Source organism: Opisthocomus hoazin, chromosome 2 (genome assembly GCF_030867145.1).
Source record: "Opisthocomus hoazin isolate bOpiHoa1 chromosome 2, bOpiHoa1.hap1, whole genome shotgun sequence".
NCBI lineage: Eukaryota > Metazoa > Chordata > Aves > Opisthocomiformes > Opisthocomidae > Opisthocomus > Opisthocomus hoazin.
In genome coordinates, this window is record NC_134415.1 from 91,769,751 (window position 1) to 91,788,765 (window position 19,015).

At 42.1% G+C, this 19,015-nt stretch overlaps 1 protein-coding gene across 5 annotated transcripts in view; it reads right to left on the minus strand.

Annotated features, from left to right (window-relative positions):
* Positions 1-349: 349 nt before the first annotated feature.
* MRAP2 (melanocortin 2 receptor accessory protein 2) overlaps positions 350-19,015 on the minus strand; it is a 28,896-nt gene continuing 10,230 nt past the window's right edge. For 4 of the 5 annotated variants that reach the window (XM_075414430.1, XM_075414431.1, XM_075414429.1 and 1 more), the window contains 4 exons: positions 16,235-16,339; positions 14,874-15,026; positions 10,963-11,062; positions 350-4,861 (listed from right to left, as the gene is read on the minus strand). In XM_075414430.1, the coding sequence (XP_075270545.1) occupies positions 4,468-4,861; positions 10,963-11,062; positions 14,874-15,003 (624 nt within the window). In that variant the 5' untranslated portion in view covers positions 15,004-15,026; positions 16,235-16,339 and the 3' untranslated portion in view covers positions 350-4,467. The remainder of the gene's footprint in view (positions 4,862-10,962; positions 11,063-14,873; positions 15,027-16,234; positions 16,340-19,015) is intronic. The other variant, XM_075414433.1, reaches the window with a different exon arrangement.

The following is a 19,015-nucleotide window of genomic DNA, read 5'->3' on the forward strand; positions in this document are numbered from 1 at the left end:
CTCATGTGTATTTATATAGTTGTACACTCACTGAAGCGTCATCTTTAGTGTGTGGGCATTTACCATGAAGTCAGTGCTCTACACTGTAACAGACCATCTCTGCCCTTGAATGGCTGTAGTCATGGTGTTCTTTTTGGAGAACTAAGGTCCAAGTTTTAACTTCTCTGCTGAAAGAGCTTTTAGTTCTTGACTCTCCAGCAGTCTTAACAATAGAGAAAGACAAAAATGCTCTGAAGTGAAGCAAAGGCTGATAAAACAGGTCATTAGCTTTTACTGCATTCCAGTGAGGATTGTAGTGGGATCTTTCAGAGAGTAGTAGAATTATATACTACTCTTGTATGTTTTTTCCTTTTCTGATACCATATTGCTTCAGTATGCATTTCCAGGAGGCATTATAATGAATGGATTAAAAGAATCTTGAATATTTCTTTGAGTCATTGCCTTATGTTTAACTGGAATTCATTTGTTTACAGAGAAGCAGCTGGAGTATAAGAATTTGAATTGTCATGTTTGAAGCTTTTAGGAAATCAAGTGAGCAGCTGGGTGACTCTGACCTTGATTACAGAGAAGACATTTGCTTCAAGAGAGGAAAACAGGGTGTGCAGAAGAATATCAGATCTCATCATGGCATTTGTGGCAGAGATGTAAACAAGTTTTCTGAAATAGATGCCAAAATTGTTCATGTAACAAATTAAATAGGTTACATGGATGAAGGCTTTATTTGATAGTACCTGATGCCACTATCCTATATCTAACCTAGCCTGGAAAAAAGAAGTAAAAGAGATCAGCATCCTAGCACTAGCTGTGCCCATCCAGTTCTGCAGGGAAGGGGGGGCTGTGCCTCAAGTGCTGCCCTGACTTTTGAACAGAAAGGCCTCTGGTAACGTAGGTTACGTTTAGCCTTTCATACAGCTAACTATATACCTCTTGTCCAAAAATACGAAACCACAGGCCTCTAACTCTTAATGGTGTTGGAGAACAGGCGGTAAAAGGGTCTGTGCTGTCCTTGCTCCCTGGCAGTTCCTGAGGCTGCTGAGCAAGCTTGGTCCAGCTCTGCAGTTATCTCCAGTTGATTTATTTAGCTTGGTCATCTGTCACTGCCAGGAAGATAGGGCAGAGTAGAAGGGGAAAAGCACACTTGATTTCCGCCTTTGCCAGGGGCTTGTGAAGGGTTTTGTGGGGTTCTTTCAGTACTGACATTTTTGCCCCTCTGTGATTGAAGTATTTAAGAGCTACAGCTCAGGTGCGTAAATACTAAATTGCACAACAAATGCACATCACCTTTAATCCTCAGAGACCACACATCACTGGATTGTAACAGAGAAGTTCATCGTTTTACCTCTCCATTTATTTTCTCTATGAGCAGGCATTTTCTGATTTTACCTTGTAGAGTTGTGGGTTTTTTTTAAAAAAGGTACACACTAAAACTTGTTTACACAGAACATTTCACAAATATTCACCTGTGAAAACTGGAATACATAACTTGACCTAGTAAGTTTATACAGAATACAAGACATGCTTATGGCATCAAACATATGTTTTTATCTTAGGGGAACTCTTCATGAAGTTAAATCTACCACAGGTGATGCATTTATAGTGAATTTTGAGAAGAGGCTCTGAAAGAGACAGCCCAAGCAGTGAGAAAACTTGCAATAATGCCATTTTCAAACACCATTAAACTCAGAATACTCATTCTAAAGGATTACTCTGGTCAAAACACTTTCTATTCACTTGATAATGAACCAACTCATGGTGGTTTTCTGGGAAAACATTAATTTTCTTAAAAAGTGCTATACCAAGCTGGTTATTATACCAAACTCCTTTCCCCTGAGGCAAAAGATCCTGTCTATTAGTTCTTAAAAGGAAACAGAAAGAACGAACAGCTTTAAAGCAACTGCTTTTGAAGACTGCAGAAAGTTTCTGTGTTTGCCTTTCACTCCACTCTAATGCAGAGGCAGAGAATCAGACTGGATTGCTGCCACAGTGCTTCTGAAGTCATTTGGGGGCTGTGCAGCAGGGACTGCCAGGTTATTTTTCTGTAAAAAGCAGCATGAAGGACATTAAAGATAGAAGGGAAATAAGATGGAAAATGCAGAAGAACCATCAGGGAAGAACAGAAGCAGGAACCAAACAAATACCTTTACAGGATTAATACATGCTGCAGAAAGACGTAAGAATACAAGTCAGACATGTTGCAAGTTAAGTTGGTATTATCCCTTGATCATTTTATTGAATACCTTTCATCTAGGCGTTAAGGTTCACCAGCATCCATAAGCATGAATACTTCTCCTTTCTCCCCAAAGTAGCAGTTATGCACCTGAACAAAAGCCACAAAGATTTAAGGCAGCAGAAGAAAAGCTTAGGTTAGCCCACTGGGAAGAGCAAGCTTTTCTGTTTCTGAAGCCAGATCTGCATTATACTCAAACCTAGTTTTAAGTGTTTTAAAAATAAGCTTCATTTCTCAGTTGCAGAGGAGATGGATATTTCTTCTACACAGACTTTCCATTCATTTAAGCAGCATTTCTGTTTTCAAGCACAGCAAAGGAAAAAAATAAGAAATAGATCAAATATCACTGAAGGCAGCTCACTCATCCAGAAATAGGCTATAAAAGCTACATTTAGTAGAAATCCCAGAGCATGTTCGCAAGAACAGTGCTGAGCTTCAGTTCAGTCAGAAGCTTAACTGTTAGCTAGCTAACAGTTGTTTGAGGTGCCTCAGCAGGAAGCAGCTGCCACATTCAGAAGGCAGATTTCCCAAATCTCTTAATTTGCCAAGAGAAAAGGGAAGCCCACAGCTACAGGTTTCATACTCACTTACAGTTAAGTACTTGTTGTAAAAGGAGGCCTTTTCTGCACCTGAAGCAGCATACTGGAGACCTACACTGCAACCCATGCAGCTACGCTCACTTACGACAGGGTTCACTTCAGTCTTCTCTTGGGAACCATTTTCAGCAATAATCTGCTAGTTTTAAATAGTCTCTGCTTTGTTTTAAGTATAATCCCATTACTTTAAACACTAGGAAGTAGTGCAAGAATTAAGTTTGAAAACAGGCAATTTAGGGATAAGTAATTTATAATAAGATGAAAACAGAAGAGGTTCCCCCCGTTTTCACTGACACAAACATGTTGTATACAAAGCAGGTTAGCTTCAAGAATACTTTAGGCACAGTATTGTGAATCCACTAGTTTCATTTCAGTTAAGAACTTCCTGCAGAGCACTCTTATTCCACATCCAGCAAAGGATTTGAACCTGGCTCCTCTGCATCCTACGTGCTTGCCCTAAAACCATTTGGCCATTGGTTACAAGTCTCTTGAAGAAAGCTGAAATGTAATGTAAGTACTGGCTAAGGTTCAGAACCTTATTCCTTCTCTGAAAAATAAAATTCAAGGCTGAAATGACACCTGTTCAATCCCTTAACAAACCTTTCCCTGAGAGAACACCATCCCAACCGAGTACAAAAAGAAGATGGAGCCAGTGCAGCTACACTATGCCTTTGGAGCTGGTCCTCTCAACTCAAAGCCTGCTAGCCCTTCACTGGCCCACTAGTCAAGAAAGGGTCATTTACAGAGCCATAAAACACAGGCAGGTTCAGCCTATAAACAAAGGACAATGACAGCTTAACATACCACCACCATCTGCATACAGTAACTCTAATTGGCAAATGAAGATTAGTTTTTATCTGGTTTCCTGCAATTTAGCAACTGAATCCTGCACTTGGCAAACTGGAAGTTCACACTAGCAATTAAAAAAAAAAATTAAATTACTGTTTGTGTGTAGAATACTAATTCCAGGTCATCACTGGGCAGCTGTCAGAATGTCACTCTGAAGTACTGTATTACAGGCTCCAATTTGCTGTTACTCAGCAGCAGGTGATGGTAGCATTTTGTAAACACTGCAACCGAACAATTTAACATGAAAGGTATTCCCTCCATAAGCTTTGTAAGTTGGGTTTAACTTGCACCAAAAAGCAGTTAGGACTCAGAAGCTCAAGTTAATGCCAAGCAGATCTCCATTGTGCTGCTCAGTTTCAGGTGTCCTTTTTGGGAGCAGCAGAAGCTGCAGAACCTCCCCAGGGGCTGTCTGTTTATTCCTTGCTTCAGTCTTACTTTGAGGTTTATGTTTTTCTTGGTCAAGGAGTTTTCATACACCTCCTAGTGCCACGCTCCAGCCTTCACAGTCCCTGCAAATTATTATGGTATCCTTTAGAAGCTGGACATAAGCAGTCATTTAAAAAACAAACAAAAAAAATAGTAAGCAAAAATAATGCTGGGCAAAAGGTTTAGACCACAGAAGGCATCAGAATAAAGCATTCAGTTTTTTTACATTTTTCTAAACTGACTTGTCAGCACAGCCAGTCTTACCTACAACAAAAAGCAGAGGTCCAAAACACCTTCTATCAACATACTAGAAGGCCAAGAAAGGCTTCAGACTGGCCAATAATGAGAACGTTCACCTTAAAAGACTTTTCAGTCAAGGATCCGATGGGAAGACTGCATGACTGATTTGCTTTCTAGAATGATTGGCGGCTCTGAGATGAGGAGATCATCCTCACCTAGTGAAGAGTTCTGCTCAGTGTTCACAAAATTAGGAATATTGAATTTTGTAAGACAACTTAGGTCCTCTTCAAATATTCCACTGCTCCTGGGAACTTCCTGGAAGTGGATATTACTCTCCAGAGCTGGACTTTTCTGACTTTGTTTTGCTTTGTCCAAATGTTCCACTTCATTAATACAGAAATGGAAGAGCGACCGGGATTCTTCAGCTATTTGATGAGAAAAGACCCTCTCCGACTCTAGAGGTCTTCCAAAATCTGCCACAAAGCTATTCATGCGACATCTTTTTTCGGGAGGTTCTGCATTGCTAAGGAGGAAAAATAAAAATACGGTAAGGACAAAAGTAGAACTATTTGAGCTCTTAACAGCAAATTGGGTTTCAGCAGCCATTATGATCAGGAAGAAAGGAAACCCTACAGTTTATCTACAACAGACTTTAAAAGCCAGCACTATTTATTATTTTTTGCTGAAGCTATTTTAAGTCTTGATTTGTCATGATAATTTTCCATGGGAAAAAGTTGTCTACGATAGCACTCTTAAATGGCACTTCTAGTAATCAACATACTTTTATTATAATCAGCTCACTGAATGAGCTCAGAAATGCTCTTCAGCATTTCCTCTTGATACCAAATAGTGTGAAGTAGTAACAAGTTTCTAAAAATGGTGTATAGAACACTGAGAAAAATCCTTGAGAAAATCCTTCCAAGACATAGGCAGCACTGCTGTCACTGGAGGCATAATTTGAGTGCTTGGTTGTCCAGACATCAGACCATCTTTTGCACTGACTTCAGTCAATGACATTCAGATTCCCAAATTAGGAGAGCTGGAACTAAAGACTGCTGTAAAGACTGGCAGTCTTAACAATTCAGACACGTAGCCCAGGAAGGACATCGTAACATCTTTCTGGGAGTATTATAGAAGTGCTAGCTCAAATCGGCTTCAATCTTCATGGAGTTGTGCAGGAGCTATGGAAAGCTGGGGGTGAGAAAAGCTCAAGCTAGACGTAACACATTCTTTGTCAGACTGCATTTATATGCTATCATCACAAAATGCACGTTATTTGCATCTAAAAGGTAGTAGAGGTATTCAGAAGGTGAGCAGTGAAAAAAATCTAAACATTCTCAGAATCTAAGTTTTGTTAAATAAGAATTAGTAAGTCGTACTGTTTACCTGTGAACATGTAGCAAATGGCACTGGAGCCAGATAGCTGGACTCCTACAGGTGCACGCAGCACTTGCAGAGATTTTCAGAGAAAGATTATAATTTAATTCCCTTGAGTGTGCAGTACAAGATAAGTGCCCACGTGCTTTTGAAAGCCTCAGATGGCACCTTCAGAAATGTGCCCCTAAAACTTTCTAGTTCAGAGGACACCTACCGTTAGTCTTTCAGTCATAGTTAAAGGTCACTGCTTTTCAAATGTTAATTTACTCCCATTACATGATACGAGAATTCTGCCCTAACCAAATCAGTTACACCAGCCTTCAAATTAAAGCAGTTGTCTGGTTTGTCAGAACTGTATTGGCTCATTCTGCATTTCGACATGAAGCATATAGAAGCGTAACATTTCAACTGATGCAAGACAGACCAGTAGCTAAGTAATTATCTACTGTACACACACCGGGAGGCAAACGACTGGAATAACACTGTGGCAGCCTTCAGAACCGATGATATTTATGTATTTTTAATGCAACAGAAAGCACCGCTCAATTTAAGTTGCACATACAGTTTTGCAGATCTGTCACCAAGAGTTTCTATGTAGTATTGTGGCACAGACAGTGGAGGTGGCAAATAAGCACACAAAGAAGGACAAGCGCTCTAAGCCTAGGAAGAAGTGACTTTGGAAGAAAGCTTTAAACACATCCATTAGAGAAGTAAAACTAATTCATAGGTGTGGGAAGTGCTTTATAATCCAGTGAGCTATGAAGGAGCAAAGGCTGACTGTACAGAGGGGCACAGAAGACTGCCAATGGCAGCATAATATATAGATGTAAAGAAATTTTATAATAACCCAGGACATCGAGGACATATGATAGAGAATAATCATGTGCTCATGAGCAGTGAATACATGATCTAATACAGAGTCATACTTCTGGATTCTAAAATTCACAAACATTATCTTTGTGAGGAATTTTGGTTGTTTTTTTTAACTAAACTAGAAACTTGCACAGTCTTGCTCTTTGCAGTATGCAAGTATACCTCACTGTATATCTTCTCAGAACACTCAAAATAAGAAAAGCAGCCTCAGAAGTCCCAGTTTTACTGTGGAAGGGAGCACAGCCACCTGGCCTTTTGCAATATCTGGGCCAACAGGACCCTCTAAGTCCCTGAAGCTGCCAACAAGAGAGGAGGAAGGTGAATGGCAGACACCCTTGAGCATCACACATACAGAAAACCACTCAAAACAAGCAGTTACCAATGAAACAACTGAAGCTCCCTTTCCTGGGAATCCTCCAGCCTGCAATGCTGGGTTCTGGTCTGCTGGATTCAGTATTAAGCTCTGGACTCCGCCTGCTGGACTTCAGTGCACTGTCAGGGTACAAACCGTTCTGCCTAGTATATCCTTCTAACAGGGGCATACTGGTTTGGGGCTGACCCCTGAGATTCCTCTATAGCTTCAGCAGCCCTTCTCTCAATGCTCCCTGAAGTGACCTGGGGTACTCAGCAAACCACGGAAAGGAGTAAGTTTCCAATCCTCCCAAACAGCAGGGTTTGACATCCCAAAGGGAACTTGGGGGACCTAAACAGATCCTTAGTACTTCTGGATTGGTACCTTCTTCCGAACCTTAGTAAGTTCCTGAGTTAAGTTTTTGGCAAACATATACATGTATCTGTAGAACAAGTTTTTGTTTCTGTGGATCTGCATTTCTCCGAGTGGATTTCACCCCAGAACCCTTAACCAAAACCAGCTGATTTCTTAAAAAAAAAAAAAAAATATTATCAGTCATTTCACCTTTACTGCAACTAGTTGTACAGCCTGCCTCAATAGCTGCATGAAGCTTTGAGATTATATCAACCAATATTTTGTACAGATAGGCTACAGGAACACACACCAAACTGGGAGGTGTGGTAGATACACCAGAAGGCTGTGCTGCCATTCAGCGTGACCTGGATAGGCTGGAAAGCTGGGCAGAGAGGAACCTGATGAGGTTCAACAAGGGCAAGTGCAGGGTCCTGCACCTGGGGAGGAACAACCTCATGCACCAGTACAGGCTTGGGGTGGACCTGCTGGAGAGCAGCTCTGCAGAGAGGGACCTGGGTGTCCTGGTGGACGACAGGTTAACCATGAGCCAGCAGTGTGCCCTGGCTGCCAAGAAAGCCAATGGGATCCTGGGGTGCATCAAGAAGAGTGTGGCCAGCAGGACGAGGGAGGTTCTCCTTCCCCTCTACACTGCCCTGGTGAGGCCTCATCTGGAGTACTGTGTCCAGTTCTGGGCTCCCCAGTTCAAGAAAGATGAAGAGCTACTGGAGAGAGTCCAGCGGAGGGCTACGAGGATGGTGAGGGGACTGGAGCATCTCCCCTACGAGGAGAGGTTGAGGGAGCTGGGCTTGTTCAGCCTGAAGAAGAGAAGGCTGCGAGGGGACCTTATAAATGCCTACAAATATCTGAAGGGTGGGTGTCAGGAGGATGGGGCCAAGCTCTTTTCAGTGGTACCCAGTGACAGGACAAGGGGCAATGGGCACAAACTGAGGCACAGGAAGTTCCGTCTGAACACGAGGAAGAACTTCTTCCCTCTGAGGGTGACGGAGCCCTGGAACAGGCTGCCCAGGGAGGTTGTGGAGTCTCCTTCTCTGGAGATATTCAAGACCCGCCTGGACAAGATCCTGTGCAGCCTGCTGTAGGTGACCCTGCTTCGGCAGGGGGGTTGGACTAGATGACCCACAGAGGTCCCTTCCAACCCCTACTATTCTGTGATTCTGTGATTCTGTTTGCTGCACAGATGCATTTTAAAGGATGTTTCTAAATGCAGAAGCATACACAGTCTACTGCCTTCTTCCAAGTGATGAAAGACTCTCAACAAATTTTTTCTGTCACACAAGCTAAAGCTCTATACATACTAATATGCAAGCAAACAAATGGAAGTGATGCCTGTTGCGCTTTTCTTCACTAATGAAATTTCTGCCTCTCCCTGTCCATAGCCTGACCCTTTTCTTCTGGTCTGAGAATGTTCCCAATTCTGAACATCTTGTACAATTCTGAAAAGTACATGCTATCATACCCCTTTATATTGAGCCAAGAAAAGCATACTACTAGAAAAATCAGAGTATTCTACTTCGTATCCATCCATCTGAACCCAGTTACACTTATCTCTCATGTTAATGGTACTTTAAAGAACAGCCAAATTGACTTGCTGCAGTCAGAGGCATGTCCATCAATCAGGCTGGCTTTCTCCCAAGACCTAGGAATCCCATTAACTGCTATTCCTAAAGGAGGGCTGCAAGACAGCCCACTAATCAAACAATGAGTCATGAAGAATCCAGTCAGGTATAAAGACAGAAGATGCAGGCAAAGTAAAACCACAGTCTGCACTGGCTTTACAGGTAGGTATTTACGTTCTCCAGTTTTTATATGCATGTATCAAAGACAAGAGGAAACAACAGTATTCACTGCCCATACCGTATTCCTGGGTGATCTATTTCCAGTACCGTAGACATTTAGCAACCAAATCTCAAAAAAAATAGTGCTCAAATTTGTTAAAGGTGCCAACTCAGCATACATAGTAAGTGGGCAAGCACTCAATCATATAGCTCCCAAAGCTGCAAAGGAAGTTTAAAACAAATACAGACAGGAGTAACTGGGCTCTCTTCAGCAACTGAAGAAAAATTATACTAAACAGTTAGATGGGAAGGGACTTCTGGAGGTCTCTAGCCCAATGCCCCGATGAAGGCAAGGCCATGTCTGAATTCAGATCCAGTTAACTGGATGTAGAAGTTGACAAAGATGGAGGTGTCTCAAACTCTCTAGGCAACCGGTTCCAAGAAAATTGATGAAGCGAGCAGAAAAACAGTAGGAAATATCAAGCAGGGCTTTGCTACCTGAAAGTACATTTTTACAAGCATCCAATCTTTTAATAATTATCCATATTAAATTCTTTGTTGTATATTTGACTTCATCACTTCTTCCCCTCTCAAATCATTCATGTGGGGTATAGACTCAGATGCTCAGCTAAGAAACAAGATCTCCAGGGAAAGGAGGCAGCACACCAACACTTCGACACTTACAAGGACTTTAAGTATATTTGGGAGCAAGGTCTGGCTACTTTGTGACAGTCCGTAAGGGAGGCAAAGACACCAGCAAGTGAGTTCTGGGAAGCCAAATTCTTCTGCCTCCATTTCCTTCTCAAAGAAGCAAAAATTCAGGAGCACAGGAGAGGCTCACAATGTACTTATGTCCTCACTAATAACGGCCTGTCTCTAGAGATGTGCTATTACATGAAGTTTCAGAGCCAGCCTACATATGACTACATAGCAAAGGGCGTTCAGTAGGCAGGCTACTTTAGGAAGCCATAAGCACTAACAATTGCCTCTCACAATCAGCTTCTCATCATTGCTACCTGCCTGCAAGCAATCTCATTCTCCAGAGAGGCTTTTTATTTCTACTTTATGGCACGCAAGCCTGAGAGGGTATGTGGGTTCAAACTTTCTCAGCAGAAGGGGCACTGATAGCCTGCGTGCTGTGCAAATGCAGATAAATGGTTGAGCCAAGGCATGGTCTGCGCATACTTAGCCAGAAAGAACAGGAAAAAAAGGTTAGTTTGTGACTTTCAGGGGACCCTGGTGTCCAACAAATGTGGAGCTGATCTGTACTTCAGCATCCACCGGAATTTCTGAGCAGAAACTGAGACGCCGAGACTAGGGGAGCTACAAGGTTAAGGGAAGACTTTGTAAATACTACTGATATCTACCTGTTGAACTTGAACACGCAAATGTGGAAACCCACCAGACTTCAGCTTCCTTCATTTAACATCTGCACTCTATTTTATTGTATATACTCTGTCAATGTTCACATTTCTCTGTTCCACTCCATCATAATGTGAGCCTGCCCAGAATGACCCCATTTATTTGCAGAACAGTAATCTAAAGCCACCTGTTTGGCAGCCTACCCACTAACTTCCTTTTAGCATGAAAATGCATACATGCAGCTATTCCCTTCTCTTAGCAAATAGTCAGTAGGCATGCAGTAAATAGGAAACACATTAACAACAATTTTACAGAATGGGTCTCCTAGAAGTGCTTGGAACAAAGATTATTTGAAACAAAGTTAGACTCCACCCTTTCGTAAGGACGGACTAGAACAAGATGATGCTGAGCCAGTGCCATGTCAGCACTGTCACTGCTTCTTTGGGGGCTGCAAAAGAACAGACACGCCACTTCGCAGGCTGGATTTGTTATTCCAGTTTTCAGACTCACTCTTGATGTGGTGCTCCTGTCTTCGTCAGCAGGGTCAGGACAAAAAACATGAAGATGACAAAAACCGCAAGACCCACCCAAAATCCAATCACAATGGAATCTGGTGAAAAACAGAAAACAAGATGATCAGTATTTCACCTGCACTTGCAGAAAGTTTCCTTCCACATGCAGCATGACTGCAAAACCTGAAAACCTTAGCAGCTTATTCCTGGGTGGCAAAGAGGAAGGATGATCAGATTATCATTGTCTATTTTTAAACAGAAAGCTGCCATTGAAGCTCTTATTTCAAGCCTGAATTTTATTGATGTCTGGACAAACCAGACAAGCTGAAAGAGGGAAGACACTGAATTGTCTTGGTTAGTAAAATAAAAGCAGCTCCCTTTGTGATGCTTGGCCCATTTCCAAGCATTGCTCTGGAAATAACTTCAGTGCTACAATTCAGAAGAGAGGATTATTTGATTTTCAGCAGACGCCTCTGTCCCTATAGAACTGAGCTCCTGCTATTTTAAATTACTTCTGCCCCAGACCATTAGGTTTCTCGGTTTTGATGGGTTTCTTTGACACAATAGGTTCAGGAAGACCTAGCTTTCTTTCAGTGGTAAGATAAAGGGTTCTGAAATAAACAACCACTGATAAAACTATTTGCTACCTCAATAAATATCAATAACCAACATATGCAAGACATTTTTTAATAATTTGTAATTTGGATTTCCAATTTACACACGGAAAACTGCAATGCAGTGTCAGAGAAGCTGAACTACTACCCACAAAAATCACACCTGCGAGCATTGTGTTCTGAATAACAAGCCTGTCTTGTGGGTCTTGTTTGGTGTTCTCCCCACCCCAACAGAATTCATAAATTTACTGAGCCTAAAGCTGCATCTCCTTGCTTTATTGTGGCTCCTGACACACTTCAACCCTCTGCTGTATCAATTACATTCTTTGAATTTGTTTAAAATTAAAGCAAGTGGCCTGAATTCTCTCCAGTATTTTGTTCAGGTCTCACTCAACTTAAGTGCAAATTATCGAAACCTACTAACTTCTAAACAGTTATTCGAAATTAACAGTACATAGCACAACATTTATTCAAAAAATAAGGTATGTAAGACAACATTCATAACACTGTCCAAAGCTACACACAGATTGGGAAAGCATCCCTTGACTTTCGCAAGTTGCAGCATCAGCCTTCCTTTCCTTCCTAACATAGACTCATAACACCCTGGCAGCAGTTCTGACTCCCGTGATCATTCCCACCTATTTTACCTCTCTCTAATGCTACTGAAGTTTCTTCTGTTCCAAAGGCATTAAAAAAAAAAGGATTTTGTTCTTATCTCTGCCAGTCACAGATATCTCCTGGCTATCTCCGTCCATTTACTTTCTAAAGCTTTAATTTACAGAACATCTGGTGCCTACTTTTCTGGAGCTTCTGATTTAAAGTGCCTGCCTTCACCTCTCCTCAGGCAGAACATCCTTTATGCTTGTAAAACAGCTGCTTTTTTTTTTGCAGTCACGTATTTGAAAAGTCACTGTAGCATTCGAACACCTCATCTTCTCCCTACCTCCACTTTGTTTTTTTAGAAATGCATTTTTGTGTATTAGATTATTTTGTCAATATTTATCTTCACAGGTCACTCTGCATACATTTTTCTCTGCTTTCAGAACAGGCTTCTGAAGTCCTCTGCATACACATCATATTATCAGGAACCTCCCCTTGCCTACAATTAATTAAACAAACATTAATCCAAAAGTGGCCTCCAGCTTTCTCTTGTGGAATTCATCTTACATTATAGTTCAAAACCATGCCCTCTCATTTTGGGTGAAATACCTTGTGTATCAGAAATAAATAATTTAAAAATCCAACACCTCTAATTTTAAGAAGGGCCAGTGATATTTTGCAGCTGGCTAAGTGTCACTGCAAGCCTGCATCACCTAAACTGGAGTCAGCTCCCCTTTAAGCTCTCTGACATAAGTTACAGGCATTCATTAACACCCCTTTCTTGTCAATATTCAAGGTCTCCCTCCTAATGCAACCCCAGTGTAATCTCCTCTCCTCCTTCCTCCCCAGCTTAGGATTCCAGTGATGTGTCTGACTGCATTGCCTCCACATTCCTCAATGGTCTCAACTCAGCTGGAAATAGCTAGAACAAGAAACATACCAAGAACATATCATGTCAAGAAACACCACGACATACACAACAGACATCAACTGTTCCTTTACTAGATTAAACTCAGCCCTCCGAGAACGCATACAGTAACACCGAAGTAAACAGAGCCAACTCCAATCTATCAGCTAAAGAAAGAACACAAAAATCAAAAAAACTGGAGGAAAAAAACCAACAAAAACCAGAAGGGACTTCCTAGGTCACTGACTCAGTACTACTATTAACCTCTTTGATAAGCACATCAAGCTCCACCTGAAAAGCCATTGTTAAGCCTGTCTCATTCTCTAGTAAGACTTGTCCAGCACCCTCCTACTCTCCCACCAGCACAGACAGACAGCGAAGCGAAGCTGCCACGCTTAGCACGGGCTATCACTTTGATGGCAATCCAAGATCTGCTTTGCCGCTATACCTTCTGCAATCCAGCAGCAACTATCTTTTGTGTTTTTTCTTCCATCACACTCTTTGACACACTGAGCTAAAAAGAAGGCATGTACATAACACCGCAGCTAATCTTTGTAATCAGTAATCTTTGTAATCAGGTTTGATCTCTGATTAAGTGGAAGAATGGAATATAAATTAGAAACATGATAAAAGGTAACCTACATTTTTAAAGTACCTAACATTTGTAAAAATAAAGACAGTAATCAGCAGACTTTTCTTTGGGGGGGAGAAGGGGGTGAGGGGGAAGGTAGAGTACAATTCAGGCTAAAAAGCAAATTCTGCTCTATCTTTTTTTTTCAAGCATTAATAACTTTAACAAGTTTCTTCTGTCCCTTATAGAGCCTCCCCAAAACCTCCTGACTGTGCAGAGCCATGGGAGATCAGCCTTTCTGGGCTGCTGTTTGCCACTGCAGCACTGCTCCTTCCCAGTCTGAATCCTCATCATGACAAATGGGGCAGAAAGTCTGTATCCCACCCTGGACCAGTGCTGCCCCACTAGATGGAGACCCTCCTCCAATACTTTGAAGACCGGTACTTGAACTCTCACAGTGTATCCTGCTCAGAAACAAACAACCAACATGGTTTGCTTCTCTTTCAGCGAAGTGCTTTGCAAAAAATGTCCAGTAACTCCGTGTTTTCTTTTTTTGTTCCCCACCAACCATCTCCCCCTAAAAAAAACAAAAAGAAATTTCATAAAAGCCAAAGCCATTGTCTAGATTTTAGATAAATATTGGTCCAGCTGTACAAGCTTGTCCTAGCTAAATTTCCTCTCAATTCCCACCTGTATTTTTCATCTCTCTGGTCCCTGTCCTCCACTTGTTACTTCCGCTGTAAGACAGCTCTAGTATTAGCAGAACGCCGAATTTCACACACTCAGATCTTTTAAAAGCCTTAGATTTATTTTCTATGAAGAAAAACAAAAGCAGTAAGACTGCTCAGCACTGCCTTTTTAGCATTAACAGGAACAAGAACAAAGCAACATGGATCATACCAAGCAGTCATCTGAAGCAGCAGTGACTGTATTTGCTGTTATAAACTGTTCCTGATAGTCTGATATTCCTCAGCATTGACAAATTTCTACCACAGCCACAAAAATCTACGGTTCTCTCATGCACAAGAAAAGCAGTCAACAAAGACACAAAATAATAAACAATTATAATCATCTAATAAATAGAATAATACCTCTAATTGCCGAGTATCCAAAAATTAGGGGAGATATTTTTGTACAATCATCAGTTACAAATGAAGAGCAGCAACATTAAGATGGGGAAGCTCAGCTGCAATGAAGTATGTCTCTACTGAACTTACATTTATGAGCCTTTAGTCCTTCAAATGACACTGGTCCGTACTCATAGTACTCGTACTCCCAGGTGTAATCAGAGTTAGACAAAGCCTGCTGCTGCGAGGTTCTGTTAGAAATTAGCCTCAGGGCAGACATCTTGCACTTCAATAAATATATACCTGTGGATATGAAATGTGTTAGAGACTACATACTTCCAGAGCATCTTCTGATTTTATTAGAGAATCCTTTCTTATTTATGGGATCTCTTCCTCATCATTGTTCCCAAGAGAAGTCACTTATGCTTACAAAGGCACGCTCTCTCACCTGTTCCTTTAAAATTCAGTATCACTGCCTCATCAGACAACACTGTCACATCCCCTTCTGTTCCTTTCCCCAGTCTTGTCTGGTCAACCACCAGTCAACACACAGCTTCTCTTCAACAGATAGAAGAGAACCTGTGTTCACCTCCACAGAGATGCCTGTAAGTGTACAAAGTATCAAAACCAGGCTCTTCAGATTGGTATTTACTATTTTTGAGCTATAAAAGCTGTATTCAAAGACCACCAGCCTCAGCAGCTTCGGATGAATGCTACCACAAAGATCTGGGTGGAGAACTGGCCAGACTACTCGGCTCAAAGGGTTGTATTATCCACAGAAAGTCCAGCTGGCAGCTGGTTACCAGTGGTACCCCACAGGGACTGATACTACGATGAAATGGAGCGCATTTGTAGCAAGCTCACGGATTATGTGGGGGTCAGTCAAGAGGCTGGAGGGTCGAATGCTACCCAGAGGGACCGGGGCAAGCTGGAGAAAGGGAGTGACAGGAACCTTGTAAGAATCACCAGTGCAAATGCAGAGTCCTGCATCTGGGAGGGAATAATCCCACGCATTAGTGCAGGCCAGGGGTTGACCACTGAGGAGCAGCTCTGCAGAGAAGGACCTGCGACAGACAAGCAGCTGAACACAAGTCAGCAACATGACTTGTGGCAAAGAAGGCCAAGTGTGTACTGGGCTGAATTAACAACAGCGTAGCCAGCAGGTCAAGAGAAGTGTTTATTCTTCTCCACTCACCACTGGTAAGACTGTATCTGGGGTACTGTATTCCATTTTGGTATCCCCAATAATGGAAAGACATGGACATGCTGGTGTAAGTCCAGTGGAAGGCCACCAAGACAGTCAAGGAGCTGAAGCAGAGGATGTATATGAGTTTGTTCAGCCTGGAGAAGAGAAGGCTCTAGGGAGACCCTAGTGCTGTCTACAGATACAGTCAGAGAGTGCACAGATGACAGAACCAGACTCTTCTCAGAGGTGCAGAGTAAGAGGACAAGAGGCAATGGACACGAATTGGGAAATGGGAAGTTTAAATTAGATATAAGGAAAGATTTACCTGATCTAGTTGAACATGCTTCAAGCAGGAGGTTGGACCAGACGACTGCCAGAGGTCCCTTCCAACCCAAATTTCTCTGTGCTAATAAGCAGCTTCAGTATGCCACTATGGAAGGAAAATAAAACAGGAGTCATCTTCCCCACAGATTAACAAAAAATGCAACATTAAGCATCATTAAATTGCCCTGATAGATATTTCTGTCATTACCACAACACTGCACTAGGAATTTGGATTTTGCAGAGTAACTTTTTCAGAATATTAGACAGTTTTATGCACACCAAAAGAGAACACATCTCTGCACAAAACATCTGCTGTAGCAGCTGGAGTCAGGACATCCAACTTTAAACATTTTACAAAACACTTATTGTAAAAGCAAACTGAGCTTCGGGTAATTTTGCATTCACTTAAAACCCAGCAGGGTGAAGATTTCATGCAGTTCATAAAACTACTGCAATTAGTTGTTCTGTGGACAATGAAACTTCTCAAAGCACAAAGTCCAATCCAGATAAAATTCCTTGAAAAGTGCCCTAAACAGCCATGTCCCTCAAAATAACTGAAATTTCAATCCTTCCTAAGGATAATTCGATTGACTAAGGCCATGCAAGTAAAGCACATCACTCAAGTGCCAGGGGAGCCATACATAAAGAACAAGAATCAGGCACAAAATAAGCAACACAAATTCACACACATAATATGAACAGCATTTCAAATTTGTAAAAAAAGTTATTTCTGCAGCTATTTTACCATGAGCAAATGCTGGCAGGAATGCCTCAAAACAATTTTAAATAAATAGTGAAGTATGCTTGAAAAAGTAAACTTCCTACCTAGTTACAATGTTCAGAACATTAAACACATACCAAAACTGGACTGGCAAGTAATAAATCCTTTAAAACAAGAAATGAATCTATTTTACAACTCAAGCCCATTCTTGGGTCACGATAAGGAGCTTCACATTACCCTCACCCTCCTTTAGCCATTCAGAAAGCTCCCAGCAAGAATAAACAGCCTGAAGCACAGAGGAAGAAGAAAAAAGATGCCTGTAATGGACAACCCAGTTCATGGCTGAGGATGTTCCCCATCCTCTATTGCCAATCCTTTAAGAACATGACAAAAGAGGCAAATCTAACTTTAAGTACCTGTGTTAACAGTAAAGTTCCTCCTTTAATTTCCCAGTGACTAGAAAACCTTCTTATTTCGTGGAATCAAAGAGAGAATGTCTAATTGAACTTCAGAGTTTTTCTTGTTTTTAATCAACTGAAATAACTGCTGCCTCTGGGAGAAGCAAATGGCACAGAGAAAAACCTCAGACTCCCGTCCCGGTTTGCTCTCATCTCAGCTCTGTCAGTTGTCTCTTACAGGATTTTAGGTTTCCTTTTGTGACTGGGCCCTAGGAGGCCACATGGTGCTGCACAGGGTTCCCACCATTTTTTTCCCCTTCCCCTCAATGTTTTGTTGATGACATGTCTCCTGACAAATTTTATTAGCACATTCCTGTTTAAGGGCTGCTTTTCTCTTTTCTAGCCTTCCAGAGGAGTCTTTCATTTAAATATTTCTCATATGGCATCACCAATGTTCATTGTCACCTCCTCGCTTTCAGTATTATAAAAAGAGCTGAACAGGAATCCACAGGCAGAAAACTTCAGAAGAGGGTATGTGAACAATCTGAAAAACGTTTCTTCTTCCACCTCAAATGCAGGCAGATGGGATTAATTGGGCCACATGCAGATCTCTCTCCTGATCTAGTCACTAGTGTCCATTTCTGATTTATGGGGAGAATAGCCGCTTCTAGGGCACAAAGAAACTGTCCTGGTTTAGTCTTAGGTTAACACCAGAAGCTCCACTGTTTCACCACTGACTACAAGCATTTCTAGACTTATTTTCACTGTAGGCAAGCCACTATGAGGGAGAGGTGGTAATTGAAACTTGGGTCACCAGCTCCCCAGGCTAACCTGTGGCTCAGGCTTTGTGGGACAAAGAACAGGCCTCTCAATCATCCAGCACAGCTAAGCATAAGCATTGCCCCAAACTAGCTTACAGCTCACTTGCAAGCTTTGTCTGTCCAAATGCCTCTAAAACCTTAGCCTGAAACATGTTAAAACAAACCTTTTTTTCTACTTCAAAAGCCAGCCTAGCGTGGTGGAACAAGGACCAGCACAGCAAAAGCAGTGAACATTAAGACTTTGCATGTCCTGAGGAAGAGCAAAGCAGGGTGAGCTGACATGCTAGCAGCCCGTCAGGTGCATCTGCCAGGCTGCTGCAGGTCACTGGGGGACTGTGGGTGCCAGACGAGGCTTCAGGGAAGGAATTCCCCCAGGAGATGCACTCAAGTGCTCTTTCCGCCAGGAACAGACAGCAGTGACTCATCCTACAGCCCTGAGGCATGACAGAGAGCTCTTCTAACTGACCTTGCTGAGGGTTTTTTGGGGGGGCACAGGAGCTGTTTAAGGCAAACATGAAAGCCCCTCTTGACTTTGATGTGTATGGATGCAAACAGCCTCTCCTCACTCTGACTCTTTTCTTTCAGGAGCAAGTGAGTGAGCAACAAAAAGTTTCATTTTGATCACTCAAGAAACCCCAAAGCAGGGCTGTGTCCAGTGCTGCCAACCAGCAGATTCAGGCGGATCAGTCTCCTGGAAACTAAAAAGGGTAAGTGGTAAGAGAGCGCTGGGTTGCTCTCTGCAGGTAAAGGATGTCATCTGGTACCCACACGCTCCCCATGGAGATGCAGCTGCAACTCCTGGAGCTGAATTACACCTTCATGAGAACTCATTTGTAACCTGT